Raw genomic sequence first — 23,455 nt, 5'->3', positions numbered from 1 at the left:
AAAGGCCACTCAGGAACAGCTCATGTGTCAGCAGGAGACCATGTTCTCCCTCACTTCGGTGATGGAATGCGTGGTGATCTGCCTTGAGTGAGCCAATGGCCAGAACCTGCTGTACCCTGTGCCTTCCACCACAAGGGTTCCCAGAGGTTGCCAGGACCCCACAACATGGGGGCAACCTCTAGGGCAGCTGGAGCCTCCTGGGCATCTCGAGGGCATGTGGGAGTCCCAATCCCATTCCTGAACCCGGCTCCCCCCTTCCCAATCCATTCCCTTCCCTGTTGTTTTTTCCCAATATTAACATTCCTGTTAATTGATCTTTTTATTGCTTGAACTGCAGGGGAGGGGAAAGCAGAGGAGGGAAGGGGAAGAATTACAAAGGGTGGGGATGCAGGAGCTCTTTGTGGAGATTCACAGGGAAGAGTCTCACCACTGGCCTTCCATAAAACTGCCCTTCATGGCCTCTCAGATTAACACTGCCCCATGCTGTGATTTTCTCAGGTCCAAGCAGGTGAGGAAACTCCTGCACCTCCCCTTTAAATGTCCAAATGCACATTCCACCATCATTCTGCACCTGGTCTGCCTGTTATTGAATTTCTCCTTGCTGGTGTTCAGGCTGCCCATATAGGTCTTCATGAGCCAAAGGAACAAGGGGTAGGTTGGGGCACCCAGGATCACAATGGGCATGTTCACCTCTCAGACTCTGATTGTCAGTCTGGGAAAAGTGCTGGTGCACATCTTTCAGAAGAGGCAGAGTTCCAAAAGATGAGTGAATCATGCGCCCTTCTCAACCATCCACGCTGATGCCAGTGAAGCTTCCCTTGTGATCCAGGAGCGCCTGCAGCACCATGGAGAAGTACCCCTTGCAGTTGATGTACTCGGCGGCAGTGTTCAGGGCCATGATGAGGATTTGTGTTCGGTCTATGGCACCCCCGCAGTTAGGGAGTTCCATAAGAGCAAAGCCATCCAAGATGTTGTCCTGGTTCCCCAGAGACGCAACCCTCCATAGCAGGCTATGGTTGGCTAATTGTATGAGCACAGCCCTGACTGTGGAGATTCCATAGGGAAATGGCCCCATGCTTCTGCACGGTGAGAATGCATCTCATGTGGGTATTCTGTCTCCTGAGGGCAGGGGTGAGCCATTCGCAGAGCTCCAGGAATGTGGCTTTGCACGTGTGAAATTTCTGTAGACATCCCATCCCTGCAACGTGACATGGTCCCACCAGTCTGGGTTCATCTCCTGATGCCAGCAGCAGTGTTCCACTGTGTCCAGGGGATTGAGCGGCCTTCAGAATAACATGATTACCATGAGTTGCCTGAGCAGGGCCAGTGATCCACGCCGAGTTTTCTTCTCCTCGTCTTCCTGGTCCTCATCCTCCTGCTCCTCATCCTGTTCCTGGTGGACAACATGTGGGCACTCTCCAAGTCCTGCACCATGAGAGCCAAGAGCATTGCAATAATCTGCAGCACCTAGAGCTCCATGTTTGTAGTGCTGTGGCAGCCATGCAGGCAACCAGGACATGAAAAATAGCATGTCCACTGTGGCCCATTTATGTCACGTGAGGGGGGAGAGAGTAGGGAAGCACCTTCTGGGACTCAGACAGAAAGAGTCCCCGTAAGTATCTGCTGATGCTTTTTGGACCCAACAGACACTAGAAGCCTAGGCCTTCCTCACTCTGAGTCTTCCTCACTCATAGTACTTCCTCACTCTGGCTATGTCTAGACTGCAGGCTTCTTTTGAAAGAGGCTCTTTCGAAAGCATCTTTCGAAAAAGCCTCTTTCGAAAGATCGCGTCTAGACTGCAGGCGGATCTTTCGAAAGAGAAATCCGCTTTTTCGAAAGAGAGCACCCAGCGAGTCTGGATGCTCTCTTTCGAAGATGGCCTCTTTACATTGAAGAACGCCTTCTTTCGAAAGAGGAACTTTCGAAGGAAGGCATTCTTCCTCGTGAAATGAGGTTTACCGCCATCGAAAGAAAAGCCGCGTTCTTTTGAAATAATTTCGAAAGAACGCGGCTTGAGTCTGGACGCAGGGGAAGTTTTTTCGGGAAAAGGCTACTTTTCCCGAAAAAAACCCTGAGTCTGGACACGGCCTCTGAGTCTGAGGCAGACCCCATAAATGTGTATGCACTACCTCTGAGAATCTAATCTTCCCTGTAGTGGGGACACAGCCCCTTGCCTTCTAAATATTGGGGTCCAGAACTTGATCACAGTACATTCGAGCTTATTTCCTAGTGTAGATAAGCCCTCAATGTTTCTTTTGTGTGAAATTATTTCTGTTCTGTGAAACAAGGAAATAAAACATGTTCCAGTGACTGTGAAGGAAATGACTTAAGGAACTAGCTCACTGTATGTCTTGCAACACTTTCCAGGAGCCACATATTATATAATGAGAGCGTATTCTTGCAGCACTGCCAGAGCTTCAGACTCAAGCATTCCTGTCATCTCAGAAACAGGGCCTTAAGTTAAATGAAACATAGGCCTTGTGCAAGGACGAGGTAAGCTAGTTTTTGGCTTCATTTTAGTTTGTTGGGGAGGGGGGGAGTATTGTAATTTTATTTTTCAGGGATCCTATGACATACCACAAACATTTTCAACAGGAAGAAAAGCTCTATGTGACTGAGTTCATCTATCTCCCAGTACATATTCTTCTCCCTCCTGGAGGGATGACCTCTCCAAAATTTGGATGACACTTTATTATTTATGGTTAATGATCTGAAGGTAAGTATACTTAGCTCAATATGAGTACAGAGAGTGATCTGACTTCCAGCACCACCTGCCAGAGCCAGAAAAAACATTAGTAATATTTTCCCTCATCTGTTGGGTTGCTTTATTTTGTCTGACAGCTACTTTGTGTATCCAGGAGAAATGTTACTGTCTCTTTCTTCTTATAAAATATAATTTCTTGTAAATGTTCGTAAGTTGTCTCTTCTACCTGTGTGTGTGGTTGGCAAGTTCCATATCACTCTATAGAGTGAATCAGTCCTAGGAATATTGTATTCAAGCATGAATTGATTGTATATTTCAGTGGAGAGTACAGAAAGGATGTATGCCACACAAGCCATGTTCTGTAACAGCCTCCCAATACAAGTAACGGAGACAAGATACCTCAGTGGTTTCAAAGTGGAATGTATTAATGGATTACAGGCCAGGGTGCCTGTGACAGCAGCCCTGTCTCTTCTGCCAGTGGTCCTGCCCCTTCTGGAAATACAGAGCCAACCCTCATATCTTGCCCTGGGGCCTGGCAATTCTGTCGGGCTGCCTGGACATTGGGATTCCTATTGTCCTTCCGGATCCTCCATTAAAATGTGTCGATTCCAGCCAGTTCTTCATGGTGCATTCATACAGCCCCAGACATCAAGGTAACACAAACACCTCAGATCTCCTGCTCTATTCCAGAAGACATGTTTTAACCCAGTGGCCACCAATCAGTACATTGGGATTTACCAGGAGATCTTGGAGCCTCTGACAGGTGCTCCTGACTGGTTTGTCCAGAAACCTTTCAAGTGCTGGTACTTCAGTTGCCCCTCTACCTACTGTCATGTTGCTCCTGCCTTCTGCCTTGGAGCTATCCCCTACAGCATTGGCACAGGAACTACCGCTCAGGGAACCGCCTAAATTGGTGTCACCTTACCACACCCTACTTTGTGTGGGTGACACACAAAGCAGATGGAAAGTTTGGCGGGATTAGGGATTTGGGGTAAAACAGTTATCTGGGGGAGATCGTGTGACGAAGATGCATAGATTACGTCTCACCACATCTGCAGCCACCTTCCTACTTTCACTTCCTTATTTGAAGTTCCTTTTAAGGAGGGTCTGAAGGCAGCGTGTAAGCCCATCAAGAGAAGTGCTGCCAAAAAGCATCAGAAAGCTGGAGATGGGGGCAGGGCAGAATGGTGGAGGCAAGAGACCTCTATGGGGATGGTCTCTCTCTCTCAGTAGACATCCTGAGACTGGTGAGGAGCTGATACTCTTGAAGCTCCTGAGGAGAGATCACCTCCCCACTCATCCTACGAAGTGGTCCAAGAAAGTTAAATGCAATAATACATGTATTTGCCATGTGTGAATACTTAGTGTGATTAGAACTGAGCGCCTGCTGAACTGAGTTGAGATTTCACAAAGATTTACAAACATAGCCAATGTTTGGACAGTTGTTCAGGAATTCTAGTGATTTAAGTGTGTAAAGTTCTTGATTGGTACATTTAGGGGAAATGTATTTTTTCCTGTGCATGTAACAATCACGTATGGTAAAAGCCCAAGCATAAAAAGTTTTGGCTCTAGAGTATTTTGAAAGAGAAAGTGCTAAAGAACTGAAAAAGGGGATTTGTAATGTTGGAGGTACATTAGTGGAGTCAATGAGAAATAGCAATGAATAACCATATAATTAATTTTACCATCTATGGGTGAAGGAGCCATACTAATAACATAGCACCATAGAAAGGGTTTTTTTAAATTAAAATAAAGAAAATGAAGCTAGTCAAAAACTTCCTAATATCAAGTTACCTAGACCTAGTAAGGAGGTTTTTTTATTTAACAAAAACAAAGAAAGTTTGGAATGGTCCTAAAAAAGAGGAAGTGGATAGATAAGAACAAAAATATGACAAAACACAAGATTGTATTTGTCCACATAAATGTCCTTCAGAAAATCCATCCAAATGGATTTTGGTAGAAACAAATTCTGACAGGTAAAAAAAAAGATTCTAACTTGAATTTTAAATAGCAAATAGATTAAAAAAAATGAAATGTGCCACAAGCAGAGTACCTGTAAATGAGTTGGTGTGTCTGAAGCACAGGACTAAAGGTTATAGAGCTACCACTGCCTCTGTTTTGTACAGAAATAGGAGGGAACTCCTGCCACTCCCGCAAGAAAGGCTTGGTTCCTGCGTCCAGGAGAAGGTTACGTGGCTGCATAGCCCAGGCAAAGGTAGGTGTCTCCCTCCAGCCTCAATTTTGAAATCTAACTCCTGGAAAGGGATGAGGATCAGGACACATCCCTCCCCATATCTGCTATTGGCTTGCTTTGACAGCTCAGTTCCTGTCATACATTCTTTCATAGGCCCCTTTGTTACACAGCTAGCTCTCTGATGCGTTATACAGAGAGCCTAGTTGTCTAGCCCTGGGTGTGTGGATTCTACCGAGTGGCAGGACACAACAATGGCTGTGACCCTTTGGGCCTAAAAATCCAGCCCAAAGTCACAGTGAGTCTGTGACAAAGCAGAAGCTTGCACTCCAGTCTTTCAAGTGTCAGCATAATGCCCTAAACACTGGACCTTCTTGCTGGTGCATATGTGTGATTTACCGTATTTAGCTGATTCTAGGGACTAATGAGAAAGTCTCTGATTCTGTCCTTCAAAGAAATTCAGCTTAACAGAAACCTAAGTCTGCTTTGGTATCAGTCTCTTTCTCTTACAGGTTTTATTCCTATTTCCAAGAAAAATAAAGGATGACTGCCACCTTCCGACTTGTTTCCATGATTTGGAGAGTCCTGTTCTTTCTGATATGGTGTGCTGACTATGTGAATACAAAGAGTATGTATAATACTTTATAACTGAGATAATCTAGGACTGGGTTTAATTCACCTCACTCTAGGTATTGTCATGTAGGCCTGCTAAATACCAGCCTCTGCACCTGAAAACATGGAAAAATCATATTGCATCCTTTCTGATATTAATTCATAAAACTTTCAGTGATGCCATCATCCTCACCCATTGCCAACTTGACATTCAGTCACACAAAGCTACAGCTGACCTGGGACAGCAGCATCACTGATATTGACTACAACTGTTATATCGAAACAAGCCAGGATTATATAGAGAAAGAGGTAAGTTTTCTATTTACTTGTTAACAGAAATAATTAACTGTACTTTTCCTTTTATATACCTGCTCTATTGACAAATATATATATTTATCACTTAGAATCATAGAATTATACAGCTGTGAGAATCTTCTAGAGGTTCGAGTCTAACCTGCTCTTAAAAATATCCAAGGATGGAGGTTCTACAACCTTCCTAGGCAATTTTATTCCAGTGCTTAGTCACACTGACAGTTTAGGAAGTTTTTTCTAATGTCCAACCTAAACTTTCCCTGCTACAGTTTAAGCCCATTGCTTCTTGTCCTATCCTTAGAAGTTAAGGAGAATATTTTTTCTCCTCCTTTTACGTATCTGAATCTATCATCATATCCCTCTCTTTTCCAGACCAAAAAAACCAAATTATTTAATTCTTTCCTCATAGGTCATGTTTTCTAGATGTTTAATCATTTTTGTTACTCTGGATTTCTCCTATCTGTCCACATCTTTCCTGAACTGTGGCACCCAGAACTGGACACAATACTCCAATTGAGGCCTAATCAGTGCAGAGTAAAGTGAAAGAATTACTTCTGGTGTCTTACTTACAACTCTACTGCTAATACATCCCAAAATGATTGGGCAGAGGTTTGCGGCATGTCACATTGTTGACTCATATTGAGCTTGTGATCCACTATGACCCTAGATTCCTTTCTGCAGTACTCCTTCCTAGACAATCACTTCCCATTTTGTATGTGTGAAACTGAATGTTCCTTCCTGTGTCAGGTACTTTGCATTTGCCCTTATTTTATCCTATTTACCTCAGACCATTTCTTTAGCTGGTCCATACCCTGTGCAGGAATAGCCATGCAGGCAAGCAGAAACTTTGGAAACATGCATTGGTAAAATTTCCTCCTTTATGGTTTCTAGTTCGCTTTGCCCTCACATAGACGCCACTGGAGATTTGGTCACATTTGCAGATACAGACAGCTCCCTGAGAATCCATTGAAGGGAAGGGGCATCCAAGCAGAAGCCCTACACTGTCACCCAACCCTTTCCTGAAGAGCCCCTTCAGACTACAATCCACACAAATTGCCACATTTTCTTTGGTCAAGAGTGGATAGATCCTAATGGAGCATGGTTCCTTTCAAAGTCTTGATCTCTCCTGCCCTGCTTCAGGGCTGGGATCTTTCAGGGCCTCACAGAGGAGTTTTGGGACTTAAGGGAAGGTGGCTGTATAAGAACGTATCAGATTTCAATAGTAATTTTAAAAGTACCTCATAACCGTTTCTACCACTCTATAGGTGTGAATGTGTTTTCAGTGAGAGCTTTCAAAGAGGAAGGAAAGTTCTTGGAGAGTTCCCCAAGGATGCTCTACGCTTGGTCATAGTGCCATCCCGGTGCCTGGATTGGAGATTTTGCAGCAGTCCCGGTCGGGCCACACATACTCAGTATCAAGTTGCATGCCGTGCTAGTCAGCACCACGCATTTGCAGCCCACACCCTCCAGTTCCTTCTCAACCGCCCTCAGCCTGAGATGGACCTCTGCAATTCTCTGCCTTGTTCATTCCTTGTTCACACCTTGTTTTCATTAGCAAGTTTTAGTTAGTTAGGTTGTTAACAGTTTTGACAGTAATAGTGACCAAAAAAAAAGAAGTTTTTCATCATGCCCGGCTCTCCGGGTTTCACACACTGCACCTCCTGTAGAGACGCAATGCCTATCTCGGACGGACATTGAGAATGTATCAGATGTCTAGAGAGCACCACTCCATTCAACATTGTCCCCACTGTGCCTTACTTAAGGCCAGAACTTGTAGGGACAGGAATCTTCACCTCAAACTCATCCTTATGGAGAAGAAGACACACCTAGATTCAGACCCAGGAACACAACCTAGGGAGGTACATTCACTCCCAAGCTTACCTCAGTGCAAGAAGGCACCCAAAAAGAGGAGGCCTCACATCAGCACTTAAGATGTGCCGGGCATCTCAGGTGTCCAGGCACTGTCGCACACTGCCGGCACTGACGCAAAGGTCTTAGCCATCGCCCTAAGACTGTACCGACACAAAACTCGGTACCGTCATCCACATCGGTTCCAGCTCAGGCACCACCCATATTGATGACTTCATCAGTACCAACGACTACAGCACAAACACCCTTATCGGTACTGGACTCTATGGCACCAACTAGTTCCACTGCACCTGATGGTCCCTTCTCATTCATCGGTACTGTCGGCACCATTGGCACCACTCAGATCATCGGCACCGCTCATATACTCAGTACTGCTGACATACCAGCGGTCTCTGCCATCTGTACCGAACACCCTGACTGTACCATACAGACACACATTACAAATTCCAGCACTGATCCTTGTGGCACTGTTGCCATATATTCAAAGTGCTGACTTGGCAATCATAGATAAGCCGGAGAAAAGCGCCAGTCTGGACACGATCCTCCGGAAAATAAGCTGTTTTCCGGAGGATCTCTTATTCCTACTTGAAAGTCTTATTACTTGAAAGTTGGAATAAGAGAACCTCCGGAAAAGAGCTTATTTTCCGGAGGATCGCGTCCAGACTGGCGCTTTTCTCCGGTTTATCTACAAGCTGGAAAAAAGCGGCAGCCATGTTAATGCAAATGCCGCGGGGGATATTTAAATCCCCTGCAGATTTGCCTATTCCAAAGTGCTACATTTGCATCCCTATTATGGAATAGGGGCCAATATAGACACAGCCTCAGAGTCAGGCTTGCTTTCCTTTTACATTCATATGAGAGCTGCCTTTCCCACCTACCAAAATGCACTATCAACATTTCACCTTCCTCAGTCTCTGGTTTCCATTTTTCAAAAGTATGGATCTCCTAGAGAATCATAGCACTGTTTTCTTGGGGTTAGAGATTTTTTCGTCATATATATAGTAGCCCAGTGTCTGTGCATCTGTAACGCTGATGGGAAAGCCACTTTCTTGGGAAAGAAAAACAAAGGCTTAATACAAATGCATGTTATTTTTCAGGCATCGAATAAAACCTGTATATTTAGCAGACCTATACATATGGGGGCAAAATTGGGAGTTAAAGGAACATACAATGGCACTGAATATTCAGAAGAAATCAGATTCATTCCCCCAGGTAATGCACTAGTGTTTGTGAAAGGTTTGGTCTATCTACAATATTTGGAGAAAAAGAATCCCCTCAGAATATATTTTATTCTAGAAGCCATTAATTATTTCATTTCCTCTATTGCAAATGCTTTTGCAAATTCACTGCAATTATGCCATTTGTAATCAGTGGTTGTCCCAACTGTGCAAGTGACATTGTGGCAGAACTAATTTCTACTTTTGCATGATGGAAACATCTGTGTGTGATATAGTTGTTTTACTTCCTTGAGCCTCTTAGAAAATCTGAGGATTAAAATGGTGCATAGAAAAATAAAACTCTTAGCACATTGCATCTACGTCTACACTGCAGCACTATTTTGGAATACCCGAGGTACCCTGGAATAGCTATCCCACATCTTAACAGCAAGCCCGTTATTTCAAAATATAACAGCCTCACTATTCCGACGTCTCTGTAAACCTCATTCCACAAAGAGCAAGGGATGTTTTGGAATAGCAGGTTATTCTGAAATTTGGAGCTGTGTAGAGATTGCCAAATTACAAAATAATCTATTTTGAAATTGACTCGAAATAAGCTAAGCAATTTGTGTAGCTCTAACTGAGTGGCTTATTTTGAGCTACAGCTGCAGTATAGACGCACACTAGGTGTCCCCACTTAAGCAATTTATGGCTAATATGAGCCTTGTTGTGGCTGCCCAATACAAACTAAGTTCCCTAGTCTTATCGGTAGTGATTATGACAACTAAGAATAATCACTGTTTAAATGTAATCCAAAAGTTTTCAAACTTTAGTGCCTAAAATTAGGCACCTAAATCTTTAGTTACCTAAAATCAATAGAAGTTGCACATGCTCAGAATCTCTCTGCATCTGACCTACTATGTGAAAACTTGTACCTGCTTGAAACCATAACTCACTTTATTCTTCATCTTGCAAAACCAACCAGCAATGTATAAATACACATGTAATTTTTCTTGGTTTCCAGGCAAGAATGGAACACGTGTTGAAAATTTCTCCTGTGTGATTTACAATATTTCCTTCATGAATTGCACTTGGGATGCTGGCAGAAAAGCTCCAATCAATACCCAATATTGTCTTTCATTGCAGTACCCAAGGTAAATAATTTTTACTGTCTGAAGGAAGTTTTGTATTCAAATTTGACAGATGCCATTTTTTATGTTTAACTGAAACATTTTGGTATTTACAGTGAAAAAGATGCACTAAAGTGTCCACATTACATAAAAGATGCGCTTGGAAGACATATCTCATGCAGTTTCCAAAATGTGACAATAATTAAGGATCCAGTTTACTTCCTGGTGAAGGGGGACAGCAATGAATTGGAGATTCAGTTTTATGATGAGTTCATCAAACTCTATGAAATTGGTAAGGAAAAAATGTTATTCTGTTTAATTCTTATTTATACTACAAGTGGCATGGACCATTTTCACTGGGAGAAGGGCCTGTATTTGTTTCAGAGCTATGCTCCAGAACAAAGCTTTTTTTCTTCCATTTGTTCAAGCTGTTTCTAACTGTTACAGTTGCAAAGGTTGAATTCCAAATGGAAGCAGATTCTTTATCAAAAGCTGATTTTTTATCAAATGTAATACTGATGATTTTCTTCTAGAAAAGTTAACTCCTCCAGTCAATATCACCGTAAACTGTTCTGAAGACCAGCCACGGTGTATCGTGCAATGGAAACGGCCCCAGTTAAGCCATGAAGAAAGAGATATAGATCAATGTTTTGAGTATGAAATTGACATTCGAAATAAGAAAACTAACGTAAGTGTAATTTTTTCAATGACTCTCACCCCAAATACATATTTTCTGTTTATCAACCTATAACTGATACACATCACAACCCACTCTTATACTACTATCTCCTCTTCTTCCTTGTCTGACATGAATCCTTTTTAGTTCCAGGCATTCCTGCATGTAGCATAGTTCATTGCCTTATTTCCTAACCTTGCCCACATGACTGACTTAAGAAACTAAGAACATAAGAACGGCCATACTGGGAAAGACCAATGGTCCCTCTAGCCCAGTATCCTGTCTGGCAACAGTAGCCAATACAAAGATTCCTGAGAGGGAGGGAACACAATAGGTAATCCTCACATGATCCCTCCTCTGTAATCCATTTCCAGATAAACAGAGGCTAGAGACACCATTCCTACCTGTCCTGGCTAAGAACCATTGATAGACTTAACCTCTATGAATCTATCTAGCTCTTTTTTGAACCCTGTTAAAGTCTTAGGGTATGTCTATACTGCAAAGTAAATTCGAAATAACAGCCCTTATTTCGAATTAACTTCAATAGCGTCTATACATGCAAACCACTATTTCGAATTTAATTCAAAATAGCAGAGCGCTAAATTCGAATTTGGTAAACCTCATTCTACAAGGAGTAATGCCAAATTTGAAATAGCTATTTCAAATTAAGTGCTGTATAGACACTTAATTGGAAATGGGGGGCCTCCAGACCTTCCCAGGGAGCCCTGGTGGCCAGTCTGGGCACAACCAGGAAAACTTACTCTCCTCTTCCCCTGCCCCGGAGCCATTAAAGGGGTAGACCCTGGCCACAGTGCCTGTGCCAGCTCCAAGCCTGCCAGCCCAGAGCCAGCGGTGGCCACCAGGGCCCCTAACCCAGTGGCCCCAAAACATGAGCCAGCAAGCCACTGGCAGCCAGCTCTCTACTGCTCCCCAGGAGCAGCTGCCAGCTCCCAGGAGCCTGACAGGGGCTGGAGAAGCTGGGCACCTTCCTGGTCCAGGGTGCAGATCATGGACCTTATTCAGGTTTGGGGGGGATGCCCCCAATGTCCATGATCTCTGCACTAGACGGAGGAATGTGGCCATCTATGGCAGGATAGCTGCCAGCCTGGCCACTAAAGGCCACATGCGAACCCAGGAGCAGGTTTGCATGAAAATCAAGTTGGTCTGGTGAGACCCCCAATCCTGGGCCATGAGCTTCCCCTCCCACTCCTTCCCCTTGCTTCTCCCTTCCAGCTCCCTCCTACTAGGTTTCCTCTCTCCCACCCTCTCTCCATCCCTCTCCCACCTCCTTTTCCTAGTCTCCTCAGAGATTCATACCTCCCCCCAGTTTTGTTCAATAAACCAGGTTTCTATTTTTGAACATATGTGTCTTTTGTTTGACATCAGGAAGGGGGCTTAGGGAGGGGTAAGTGGAAAGATGTCAGGGAGGAATGGGGCACGAGCCCCCGATGGGGAGGACCGGGGTGGCTCTGCAGACTCCTTGGGATGGAAGCTCTCCCGCAGGGCCTCCTGGATCCTGACAGCCCACTGATAGGCCCCCCCAGATGGCAGCCTGCAGCAAGTGCAGCCGGGCTGATGGCAACAACCCCATGAGATGCACCAGCATACCCAGGGGCAGCTCTGGCTCCATGTGGCCGAGTGCTATGGTGTCCCGAGTGTGGGCACTCAGGGCAGACCAAGACAAGACTGCTTTGCTGTCCCTCATCAAGGTAGACAATCAAGCAGGGAAAACTGAGAACTGTCTGTCTGGGGTGTGGGTAGGGTCCCTTTAAGCACAGAGCTCAGTTAGCCTCAGGCAGCAGCCCCACACACTAAGTCCTAACCTGATGCCTTGCTGGCACTGGTTCCAGCCAGCCTTAACTTCGGTTCAGGGTTCACTCAGTGTTGACATGCTATTTCAAAATATTTTTTGCTATTTCGAAATACTGGGTCCCTGCCACGTGTAGACGTGGGTAGTTAGTCTGGACTTGTACATTTCAAAAATGGCAACCAGCCGGGAAGATGCAAATCAAGCATGGGATATTTAAATCCTGGGCTTGATTTGCAACTTCGAATGCCTACCTTAGCCTCCTAGTTCGAACTAGGGGGCTAGTGTAGGCATACCCTAAGAGCGTATGTTTCCATACTACTGATACACTAATTTAACTCATCCCCACCTCAAAATATGCCTTTTTGAAGTGTAAAGATGACCCATACAACATTACAGGCAAGGCTGATAGTGCAGTACCAGCTATCATTAAGATTGCCCGGCATTCCCAGTCTAAGACCTTGCTTTTGGTTACTACTAACTTTGCCAAACTTTATAACTATTTGGGTTGAAATGTTCTATACATTATTAGCCAAAATGGTCCAACAAATTTCAATAAGAAGATTAGAGAAAAATAAAGTTTTTGTCAGGGATGTGCCTTTTATCATCCAAGTGAAAATTTGCACAGATATAACCAGATGGGAAGTCTTTGGAAAAAAATCAGTTTGTACATTCTGAGTAGAGACTCACTGAGCATACTTGACCCTCTCACAGCTCTTAATTTTGAGTAGACTTTGCAAGTGTGCTGTCCCCACAGAGCTGCTGAGCATGGTCCAGGCCAGGGCTGCAAGGTTATGGCTGCTCTCAATAGGTGCTGGCAAGGTGGGACTCAATACTAGAACTAACAGCTGGACTTTTCTATGCTCTCAATGTATCCCCACTAGAGCTCTGGCAGTGTGGAGGAGGAAGCCATCTGATGCAACTGTATTATAGGGAAGGCCTGGTGGCAATGTAGATTGGAACAAGGAGCCAGGAAAGGTGGAGCTGGGATTTGCAAGGAGAGTTGGTTTCAGAATCAGTGAGGGAAACAGGTGAGGGAAAGAGAATAGGAGGGGGAATGAGATTGCGTGGAAAGAGATTGGAACTGTCAGGGTAAGGAGATGGCAACTAGGAACAAATGCATCAGAGAGAAGGAGGTTGTAGGGAAGAAGAGACAGATCTGACAATGAGTCGGAGAGCAGGGGGAGAACTGGGACCAGTGGGGCAAAAGAGAATGGGACAAGGAACCATGTGAGACAAGGGCGGAATGAAGAACCATTAGGGATAGGAAACGTGAGTGTGGAAGGTGGGGCTGTGACTAAAGGCTGCAGAGAGAGACTGACAGATCAGGAAGTCAGGACAAGCAACTGGAAACAGTTGAGCAGGGAGATGGCAGAGTCTGGGAGCAGGGCAGGGAACTAGGACTGGGTATGGGGGAGACTCAGAATGGAAGGTTGGATGGGTGAGATTAGGGCCTATTGAGCAACGGGTGCCTGGGATTATGATCAGAAGTCTGAAAGTGGAGACTGGAACTGACTAAGTGAGGAGAATTGGATGGGGATAAGCAGCCAGTTGTCGGCTCTACAGGACTGGCAGAGGTTGGAGGGGGAAGGACAGAATGGGGTGAGCTTGTGGGGAATGGTCAGAAAAGTCTTTGTCCTTTCTGAGACTCCCCTCCAGAGCTTGCAGTGAAACCCATGATCCCAGAGTCTCAACGTTGTTCTGCTTTCAGCAACTATCTGTGAAACTCACTGGTAAAGTGTCCATGCCCTTTCCAGTGCTGGTCTTGTGGTGCTGAGTAATTAAAGACTGTACCATAATGCATACTAGAAAGGAGACAAACTAAGTTTGCAAGGAGAATTTTATTCTTATGTTCGCTAACTTTTGAGTGCTTTGCTTTCTGAACTTAATGCCTCCTTAGCACAGGACTTTTGTGTGTGATTTCATATTATGTTGTAGGTACAGGGAACCAATTACACTCAAGAGTGTCTATGTGTTTCCATTATAAAGGCCGTGGTATAGACAAGCTTTGACATTTGCAATTCTTCCCTTTGCTCAGTTAACATTCTTGTGCAGTAGCTCTTTGTAATGACTATAATTTTATTCCACTTGGGGGGAGGGATAGCTTAGTGGTTTGAGCATTCACCTGCTTAAACCCAAAGTTATGAATTCAATCCTAAAGAGGGCCATTTAGGAATCTGGGGCAAATCTGTCTTGGCCCTGCTGTGAGGGCAGGGGACTGGACTTGGTGACCTCTCAAGGTCCCTTCCAGTTCTAGGAGATGGTATATCTCCATATATTATTTGAAATAAATTGATTGTAAGAGTTTGTTCCAACAGACAGGGATTTGTGATAATTAACCAAACAGCTTTCTCTGTTGAACTGGTGTGATGTTATGCACTGGGTTGTAGCAGCAAGCTGGGACTAGGAGCAAGTTGAAATCAAGGCTGAGATACAACATTCTTAAGACCAAACTCAGCCCTGGGGAGAGGAAGTATAGCTGTCATTGATTCAATGGGAATAGCTCAGGACTGAAGTTGCTTACTGGGGTGGGAACCTCTTTTAAACAATAAAGCCAGTCAGTAAAAGCTAAACCAGTAATGTCAATTATGGAATTAGGGATCTTAGACTGAAAGAAGAAAATCAAAGATGCCTGAAGGTAACAGTTTAAATATAAAGGGCTTGTGGATGTCTACATTATAGACACAACAGCAGCACGGCTATGGAGCTGCAATAGTGAGGATGCTTCCTACAGCAACTGATGGGGATTTTCTATCACTGTAGTTGTTACCTCTCTGAGAGGTGATGTCTATTTTGCATTAGGGTTTAGGTCAAACTAATCACAGAACTTCAATGTGCAGGATTTTCATACCCTGAGCAATACAGATAGATCGCTCTTGTTTTCTCAGTGTAGATAAATATCCCATTGGTGTAATGACTGGGCCTTTCCAAAGTTATATAAAAGGATCTCAGGTTGCTGTTTTCCAGCACAAGGATGAACAGATTTAAGTTACTTTGTCTTTGAAATAATGGAATAAGATGACCACATGATGGCATCCTAGAAACCTAAACAAGACATGTTTTGTTATGCTACACTTCAGTATAACTGATTCTAGAAAGGGCTTCTTTCCACATCCTCAGAGATCAACACCCCAAAGATCAATCTCCCAGGCTTTGATTTAACAGGTCTAGTAAGAACTCACTAAATCAGGGCTACTCAACTTTGGAAGCCCTGGGGGACACAATGCACATGCCAAGGGCTACAATTCAAGTGTGGATGCTTATACATAAATATATAAATATATATGCAAATAGCTTCTTTCACATTGACAAGAATGAACACAAATGCCCCTGCACTCCCAGCACCTCCTCCCTGGGGACTAGAAATGCCGACAACCTATACCTGTCTGTTCCAGCCAGTCTGTCTGCTTGCATCTTTCAATGCTCACCCCGCCTGGGAGACGGCTCACCGTTGTGGAGGCCATGTTCAAAGGATCTCCCCCCCCCGTGGGCCACGTGTTGAGCCCTGTGTAAACCCAAATTGCCCCACGGGCCACAAACAAACAGCCTGCGGGCCACATGCGCCGCGGGCCACGTGTTGAGTAGCCCTGCACTAAATCAGCCACTGATGGCACTCTCGTTAATCCTGGTTCTTCACTGCATTTTGAGGAGTAAGAGAAGTCTATGGGAGAGTTTCTCCCATCAACCTTCCACAGTGGGGATGCTGCAGAAATTTGACCTAAGGTGCATTGACTCCATCCATGATATTCTTGTAGCTGGAGTTGCATATCTTAGGTTGACTTTCCCCTCTAGTATAGTACTGGCCTTATGATTGTCTGACCATAATGGTTTCCTTGCAAACAGAGACCCAAAATAAAATCATAGAAGAGAGAACGAAAGTCAAACAAGATTAGCCACTTATGCACCCAAGGAACCAGCCTTAGTTTCAGCCTCTGCCTCTGCTTCCTTTGTGATGTCACAAACAGGGCAAGCGGGGAAGAGGAAGACTTTAATCAGCACCAGCATCATGCAATTGCTTAGTCAAAGAAGGGAAACGAAAAATGCAAGAAGCCCAAACATTGAATAAGAAACCCATCAAAGGGGAGTTATTAGAGCAGACACTCCAGGTTTGCCAGACACTGATTACAACCAAAGAAATCTGTATATGATAAAAGGCCATTTATTCCATAATATAGGCTTTGTAAATTCTATTTGCACCTTCTTCTGAAACAAGCAAGCACGTAAATTATCCAAAAGGAAAAAAAAGGAAGAAAGACATTATTACAGGGTAACAAAAAAAATAATAATAAATATTTTTCTTTCTTTTGCAGGCCAACCCCGAGGAAAACAAAAATGAGCCTCATACGGTAACAATTCTCTTTCCATACCAACATATGGGCTTATCCTAGTTTTGCAAAGATTTTCAAAAAGTCCTTCCAGGAGCAGTATAATAGGTCCTTGCATAGATTTTGCTTAAATTCTTCCATAAAAATTTGCAGGGACAATTCAGATTACCTGGCGATCTCAGTAAGGCAGCTTGAACTTCCTCTGACAAAATTTAAGCAGTTCTTAAATGGAAAGGACTGGGCAGTAGAATTATGTTATACTAGCAGGCAGTGGCACAATAGGTATTCTGTTATTAACAGCATGATTGTAATTAATTTTTAAATTACACAATTAATTAATATGTTATCATTTGATAATCTTAGTAACAACCATACAACAAAATCTCATAACTTCATATACAGTAATATTATACATGTTTGGAAAGAACAATGAGTTTCTGTCAATCATGCCCTTTCACGAGATATCTTACCTATTCATACCACAACCGTATATGCATGATGAATATGAGGGTTTCGGAATTCCATTTTGAGGTACAGTGTGTGTCAACCATATTCTGCTTTCATAGGTAGGCACAAATATATGGTTGGGGCACATCTACATTGCAGGGCAAAAGTGAAATTAAGCTACACATGTTCAGGTACATCAACTGTGCAGCTGAAGTCAAAATAGCTCAATTTGGCTTTTGGAGCTATCTATACAGCAGAGAGTCGAAGGAAGAACACTCTTCCTTTGACTTCCCTTACACTTCATGAAATGAGGGTTACAGGAGTTGGAGTAAGAAATTGTCCATCTAGACATTATGTCGAAATAATGGCTTGCTGTGTAGACATGCAGGCTGTGTCTACACTGGGCCACTTATTCCGGAAAATCAGCCGCTTTTCCAGAATAAGCTGCGAGCTGTCTACACGGGCCCTTGAATTTCCGGAAAAGCAACGACGCTCTACTGTACAAAATCAGCCGCTATTCCGGAAAAACTATTCTGCTCCTGCTCGGGCATAAGTCCTTATTCCAGAACACTGTTCCGGAAAAGGGCCAGTGTAGTCAGCCCAGTAGTCTTTTCCGGAAAAAAGCCACGATCGCGAAAATGGCGATCGGGGCTCTTTTCCGGAAAAGCGCGTCTACATTGGCCACAGACGCTTTTCCGGAAAAAGAGCTTTTCCGGAAAAGCAGCCTGCCAATGTAGACGCTCCTTTTCCGGAAAAACTGAAAACGGAATCGTATTCCGTTTTAAGCAGTTCCAGAAATTCATGCCAGTGTAGACACAGGCACTGTGTTATTTCGAAATAATGTCACTTATTCTGAAATAATGCTGCTGTGTAGATGCACCCTTTGTAAACTTGGATCAACAAATGAAAACATTGCATGTTAGCAACTCTACATGTACAATGAAAAAGAGTAGTTAGTCTAATTCTTTGTTGTACAGTGTCTAGCACAGTGGGGTGGCATTCTTGCCTGGTTCTTAGGCACTATGAAAATAAAAGTAATGAATAATAATAATAATAGCATTGTTTTTAGGCACAAGGAACAAGTTTCACATTTGAGAATTACAATGTGAAAAAAAAATACTCCTTGAAAATCAGAGCCAAGGGAGATGCTTGTCTCATAAGCAAAAAATGGGGGGAATGGAGTGAGCCCATTGACTTTGGTAAGGATGTTGAGAATTTCCTTTATTACTTTTCTCCCTTTGTCTACTGATGGAGTCCTCATAAACTCCTGAGCTCTATGGCCCTGACTGATCTATGCTTCTGTTGTTGGATTTATATATTCTATCTGCTCCTTAGTCCTTTACTCACCAAGGTAGTTCAGATTTCACAAGAAGGCTTTTCATACTGCCATTGATTGCTATGAGTAATCTAAGCAGAGATTTGACTTTGTCACCTGTGTTCATCTTTACTGTGCTAAACATGTATAATCTTTGTGACTATCTTTCTTTAAGGTAACACAGATGGTGCAGCCCTTATGTACCCAATTGTTTTACTTCTCATAGCAATTGGAACAATCCTAGTGGCACTGCTTATATTTTTTCTATGCAAAAGGTAAATCTTTTTGTGAAACATGTATATATCCCACCCTGCAGAACCACTTTACATGTCTAAATTTTGCCTGATTATTTTTGCAGGATGATATTTATATATAATATAATATAATATAATATAATATAATATAATATAATATAATATAATATAATATAATATAATATAATATAATATATTTGAGGGAACTGGTACCACCACTTTTTATTAAGGTTGCCCACCATTTGTCATGCTAAGAATCCTGTTTTCAGTTGTTTATAACTTTGCCAAACCATTTGTTTGGAAGTTTTCCATGCTGGGAGTCTGCAGTATGGTCAATTAACTAACTCATTTTCTTCCTTTTTAATGTCAGCCAAAAACAGTCAGTCATTTCAGAGAATTAGGCTAGGAAATATATGCTAATTTGCGCATTGTAAAAAAAATCAATGACATTTTCTTGGATAGCTCTAATGCTGATATAGCCATGCTTTGGAGCATGGATTTGAAATTTGGCAGACACAAACCCTTTATGCCAGGGTTGTGTCTTGTGCTGTTTCTGTGAAAATTGAAAAAATCTGACCAAGTTATAAGCCCTTGAATAATGTAGGTTTGCACATGCTCAGTCAGGTCTTGCCAGAGCTTAGCAGCTGAAATCTCTAAAGAATTTACGGTCCCCTGCATGCTTGAGCCTCTCACAGCTCCTCATGCTGACCGAATTGCCCATGCATTATCCCCAAAGAGTGACTGGAGCATGCTCCAGATCAAGATTAGGATTCAATGGCTGCTCCGGACTGAGGTGGGGCTAAACACCAGAAATGGGATCAGGAACCCTGTCCCTCCGTCTTCAGTGACCCCCCCACTAGCACTCTGGCAACATGGAGGAGGGAATAGTCTGATTCAAATGTAGAGGGATCAAGAACCCAGTGTAAATCCCTGCATGAGAGGTCTGGGGGAACAAATAGGGTTTCAGGGCAAAAACTGGGCCTGGTGGCCAAAGAGAGAAATCTGGGAAAGACAGGTGGAGTATGGGTGAGGGGAAACTGGGACTAACAGGGCAATGAGACTAGGACAAACAGCTGGAAAACACTGAGATTGGATGAGGGGCCCAAGGAGACATACTGGGAGTGAGGGTGGGAACTGGGATGGACTGAGTGAGACAACTGGGAACAAGGGACTAGAGCATGAAGAAAGGATGGACTGGCAATGGCTGAGCAAGGGGACTGGGAGCTGGAGAAGACTGAGCTTTGACTGAACAAGGAGACTGGGATAGGGATAGAGAATGGGACTGGAATGAGTAGCCAGTGGAGGGTTAGAGCCAGTACTGTCAAGGTATGTCTACACTGCAGTGCTATTTTGGGATACCACAGGTATCCCAAAATAGCTCACCCTCATCTTCACAAACCACCCGTTATTTCAAAATATTTTTTGAAAGAACGGGCGCGCTATTTTGGCATCCTGGTAATCCTCATTTCATGAGGGTTAAGGGATGACTTGAAATAGCACTTTATTTCGAAATAAACTCAAAATAACATGCAATTTGCATAGCGGAAATTGCATAGCTTATTTCGCCTATAGACTGCAAGTGTAGTCATAGCCTCAGAGAGATAGATTTGAGGGAAAAGATGTAAAACTCTTGGGGATGGGCAGAAGAGTCTGTACCCACTAAAGCAGTGGTTTCCAAACTTTTTGGCATCACGCCTCCTTTTTGATTTTTGAGAAACCCTCACGCTCCCCCCCCCCCCCAAAAAAATAGCAGCAAAACTTGGGGTGGGATTGATGGGTGTGTGTGTGGCTGGGTTGCCTTGCACCCCCCCCCCCCGGAATTTCTTCACGCCCCTCCCCCTCCCCGCCCCCAGATGGGCATGCCTCCCAGTTTGGGAACGCATGCACTAAAGCATCCTCATTCAGAGTCTGAAATGGAACCCAAATTCCCTGAGTCTTACCATTCCTTTGCAGTCAGGAAACTCTGTGAACCTCATTGGCAAAGTATCCTATCTCCCTCTACTGTTGGTCCACTGGGGATAACTACTGTTATCACTTATCCATGAACTGAAATGGCAGGTCTATATGGTGGAGGTTTAAAGGTTCCAACCCTGCTGACAACCATGAAGATCAATATGATGCCACATGATGGAATTTCGATTTTTTTTTACTGGCTTTTGAAAAAAAATCTAGGCAATTGAACACAAAAAACTGTTAAATCACATTAATGCAAAGTCAAACACTCATAAAATAGGAAATAGCAATTTGTGATACCTTCATTTATCTCCCTTCTGCACATACATTATGACACAGTCTTTAATTACATGATCACATACTATTTTTTCCACAAAACCGCTGTCTCATTCAGTGCACAGAATGGTGTGCATTTAATGAACAAATAGTCAGTAGTTTGTTATTATTCAGTCTGTGGCCCAAAGCCTTTTTTACTGCACTATATTCTAATCCTGTGGTGCGGACAGAACTGATGGTATCTTAATAGGCTTTTCTATGGTACACATTACCATATCATCTTCATTAGAATGCTTCACAAACATTAATGCATTTATTTTCACAATACTCCTGTGAGATTAAAGGGGCTATATTATTCCCATTTTACAGATGGGAAGAAGAGGCACTGAGAGATTAAGGTCAACTAACCACTAATTTTGGATGTCCAATCTGAGTCTACTGGGACCAAATATTTTTTAGAGAACTCAGAGTTAAATAGAACTTCTTGGCTACGTCTACACTGGCACCCTTTTCCAGAAATGCTTAAAACGGAACAGTTTTCCGTTATAAGTATTTCCGGAAAAAGCGCGTCTACATTGGCAGGATGCTTTTCCGGAAAAGCACTTTTTCCGGAAAAGCGTCCATGGCCAATGTAGAAGCGCTTTTCTGGAAAAAAGCCCCGATCATCATTTTCGCGATCGGGGCTTTTTTGCGGAAAAGACTAATGTGCTGTCTACGCTGGCCCCTTTCTGGAATAGTTTTTCCAGAAAAGGACTTTTGCCCGAATGGGAGCAAAATAGTTTTTCCGGAAAAACACTGACAATTTTACAGTAGATCGTCATTGCTTTTACGGAAAAGCAAGCGGCCAGTGTAGACAGCTGGCAAGTTATTCCAGAAAAGCGCCTGCGTTTCCGGAATAAGTGGCCCAGTGTAGACATAGCCCTTGTGTTTAAAGTGTAGCTTTCATGGACTTTGGTTGCAGTTGTAAGCACTCAGTGCTTCTGAATATCAGACCAAGGATTTCAATCCAGGAACTCTTAAAGTGGAATACACAGTTAGGGCACATCTCCACAGCAGGGCTAAATCTGAAATAAGATACACAACGCGAGCTATGTCAATTGCGTAGCTGAAGTTGAAATAGCGTATTTCGGCTTTTGGCGATGTCTATATAGCACAAAGTCCGAGAAAGACCACTCTTCCTCAGACTTCCCTTACTCCTCGTACAATGAGGATTACAGGAGTCAGAGTAACAAGTCCTCTGGCTGGACATTATTTTGAAATTATGTCAAAATAACTGCTTGTGTGTAGACGTGGACTATGTTATTTTGGAATAACATCAGTTATTCTAACATAACACTGCTGTGTAGACATACCCTTAGTGACCGCATGTGGAGAGTTTGATTTAAGTGAGCACAGGAATTCTTATGAACTCTGGTAGAGTCAGGGGTAGTATTCACTTCTCCAGGGCATCATTCTGTTGCCTCAATCGGGAGACCACCATTTCTCTTCCTGTGAGTCCTGCCTCATTTACTGCATACAGTAAAACTCCATCAGTCCGGCATCCAATGCTCCAGGACTCCTGATGGTCCGGCACCATCAGGAACCCGGAAGTGCTGGTGCAGCCAGACAGGCTTCCCCCATTCAGCTGCTGCTGAAACTGACCAGCAGCTGAATCGTGGAAGCCCGGAGCAGAGCAGCTGGGGTGCTGCCGGGTTGGTCTCGTAGCGCTGCCCCTCGGGGCTGCGGGACCAACCTGGCAGTACCCCAGCTGCTCTTGGGGACGCCTGGGGCAGAGCAAACTGACAGGCGCTGGTCAGTTTCATCAGCGGCTGAATCCCGACGCCTGGGGCAGAGCAGCTGGGGTGCTGCGGGGTTGGTCTTGTAGCGCCGCCCTTCGGCGCTGCGGGACCAACCCGGCAGTACCCCAGCTGCTCTATTGCAGGCGTCCCCAAGAGCAGCTGGAGTGCTGCTGGGTTGGTGCCGTAGCGCCGCCCCTCAGCGCTGCGGGACCAACCTGGCAGCACCCCAGCTGCTCTATTGCAGGCATCCCCGATTCAGCTGCTGCTGAAACTGACCAGCAGCAGCTGAATCAGGGATGCCTGGGGCAGAGCCGGACTATCATAACGGGGGGCTATGAGGGGTCTGGGGTGGCATCCCCTCCCACCCCACTCCAGACCCCTCATAGCCCCCCCTTCTGATAGTCCGGCATATTTGATAATCCGGCACCCCCTGGGTCCTAAAGGTGCCGGATTATCAGAAGTTTACTGTACTTACCAAATTCTGCAACAAATGATCAAGGGAACCTACAGATAATAGACTAATTTCACTGTATAAACCTAAGCAGCTTTATCCTGTGAATTTCATGAACCTGGAGTTCTGCAACATAATATCAGATTATGTAATTAAAGACTATATTGTAATGCATGGAACACAAGAAGACAGAACTAC

The 23,455-nt window shown here is 44.0% G+C and overlaps 1 protein-coding gene across 15 annotated transcripts in view; it reads left to right on the top strand.

Annotated features, from left to right (window-relative positions):
* LOC102458090 (granulocyte-macrophage colony-stimulating factor receptor subunit alpha-like) overlaps positions 1 to 23,455 on the top strand; it is a 76,716-nt gene that overhangs the window by 46,625 nt on the left and 6,636 nt on the right. For 4 of the 15 annotated variants that reach the window (XM_089775356.1, XM_089775355.1, XM_089775358.1 and 1 more), the window contains 2 exons: positions 18,300 to 18,429; positions 18,721 to 18,820. In XM_089775356.1, coding sequence (XP_089631482.1) covers positions 18,300 to 18,429; positions 18,721 to 18,820 — 230 coding nt within the window. Of the gene's footprint in view, positions 1 to 2,044; positions 2,494 to 2,595; positions 2,717 to 4,830; positions 4,920 to 5,391; positions 5,524 to 5,584; positions 5,817 to 8,785; positions 8,901 to 9,869; positions 10,000 to 10,091; positions 10,268 to 10,508; positions 10,664 to 16,768; positions 16,805 to 18,299; positions 18,430 to 18,720; positions 18,821 to 23,455 lie in introns of those variants that run through there. The other 11 variants (XM_075915842.2, XM_014579884.4, XM_075915877.2 and 8 more) reach the window with 11 other exon arrangements.

The sequence above is a fragment of the Pelodiscus sinensis genome, chromosome 1, assembly GCF_052426305.1.
Source record: "Pelodiscus sinensis isolate ZL-2025 chromosome 1, ASM5242630v1, whole genome shotgun sequence".
NCBI lineage: Eukaryota > Metazoa > Chordata > Testudines > Trionychidae > Pelodiscus > Pelodiscus sinensis.
This window is presented reverse-complemented; position numbering and strand designations above follow the sequence as displayed.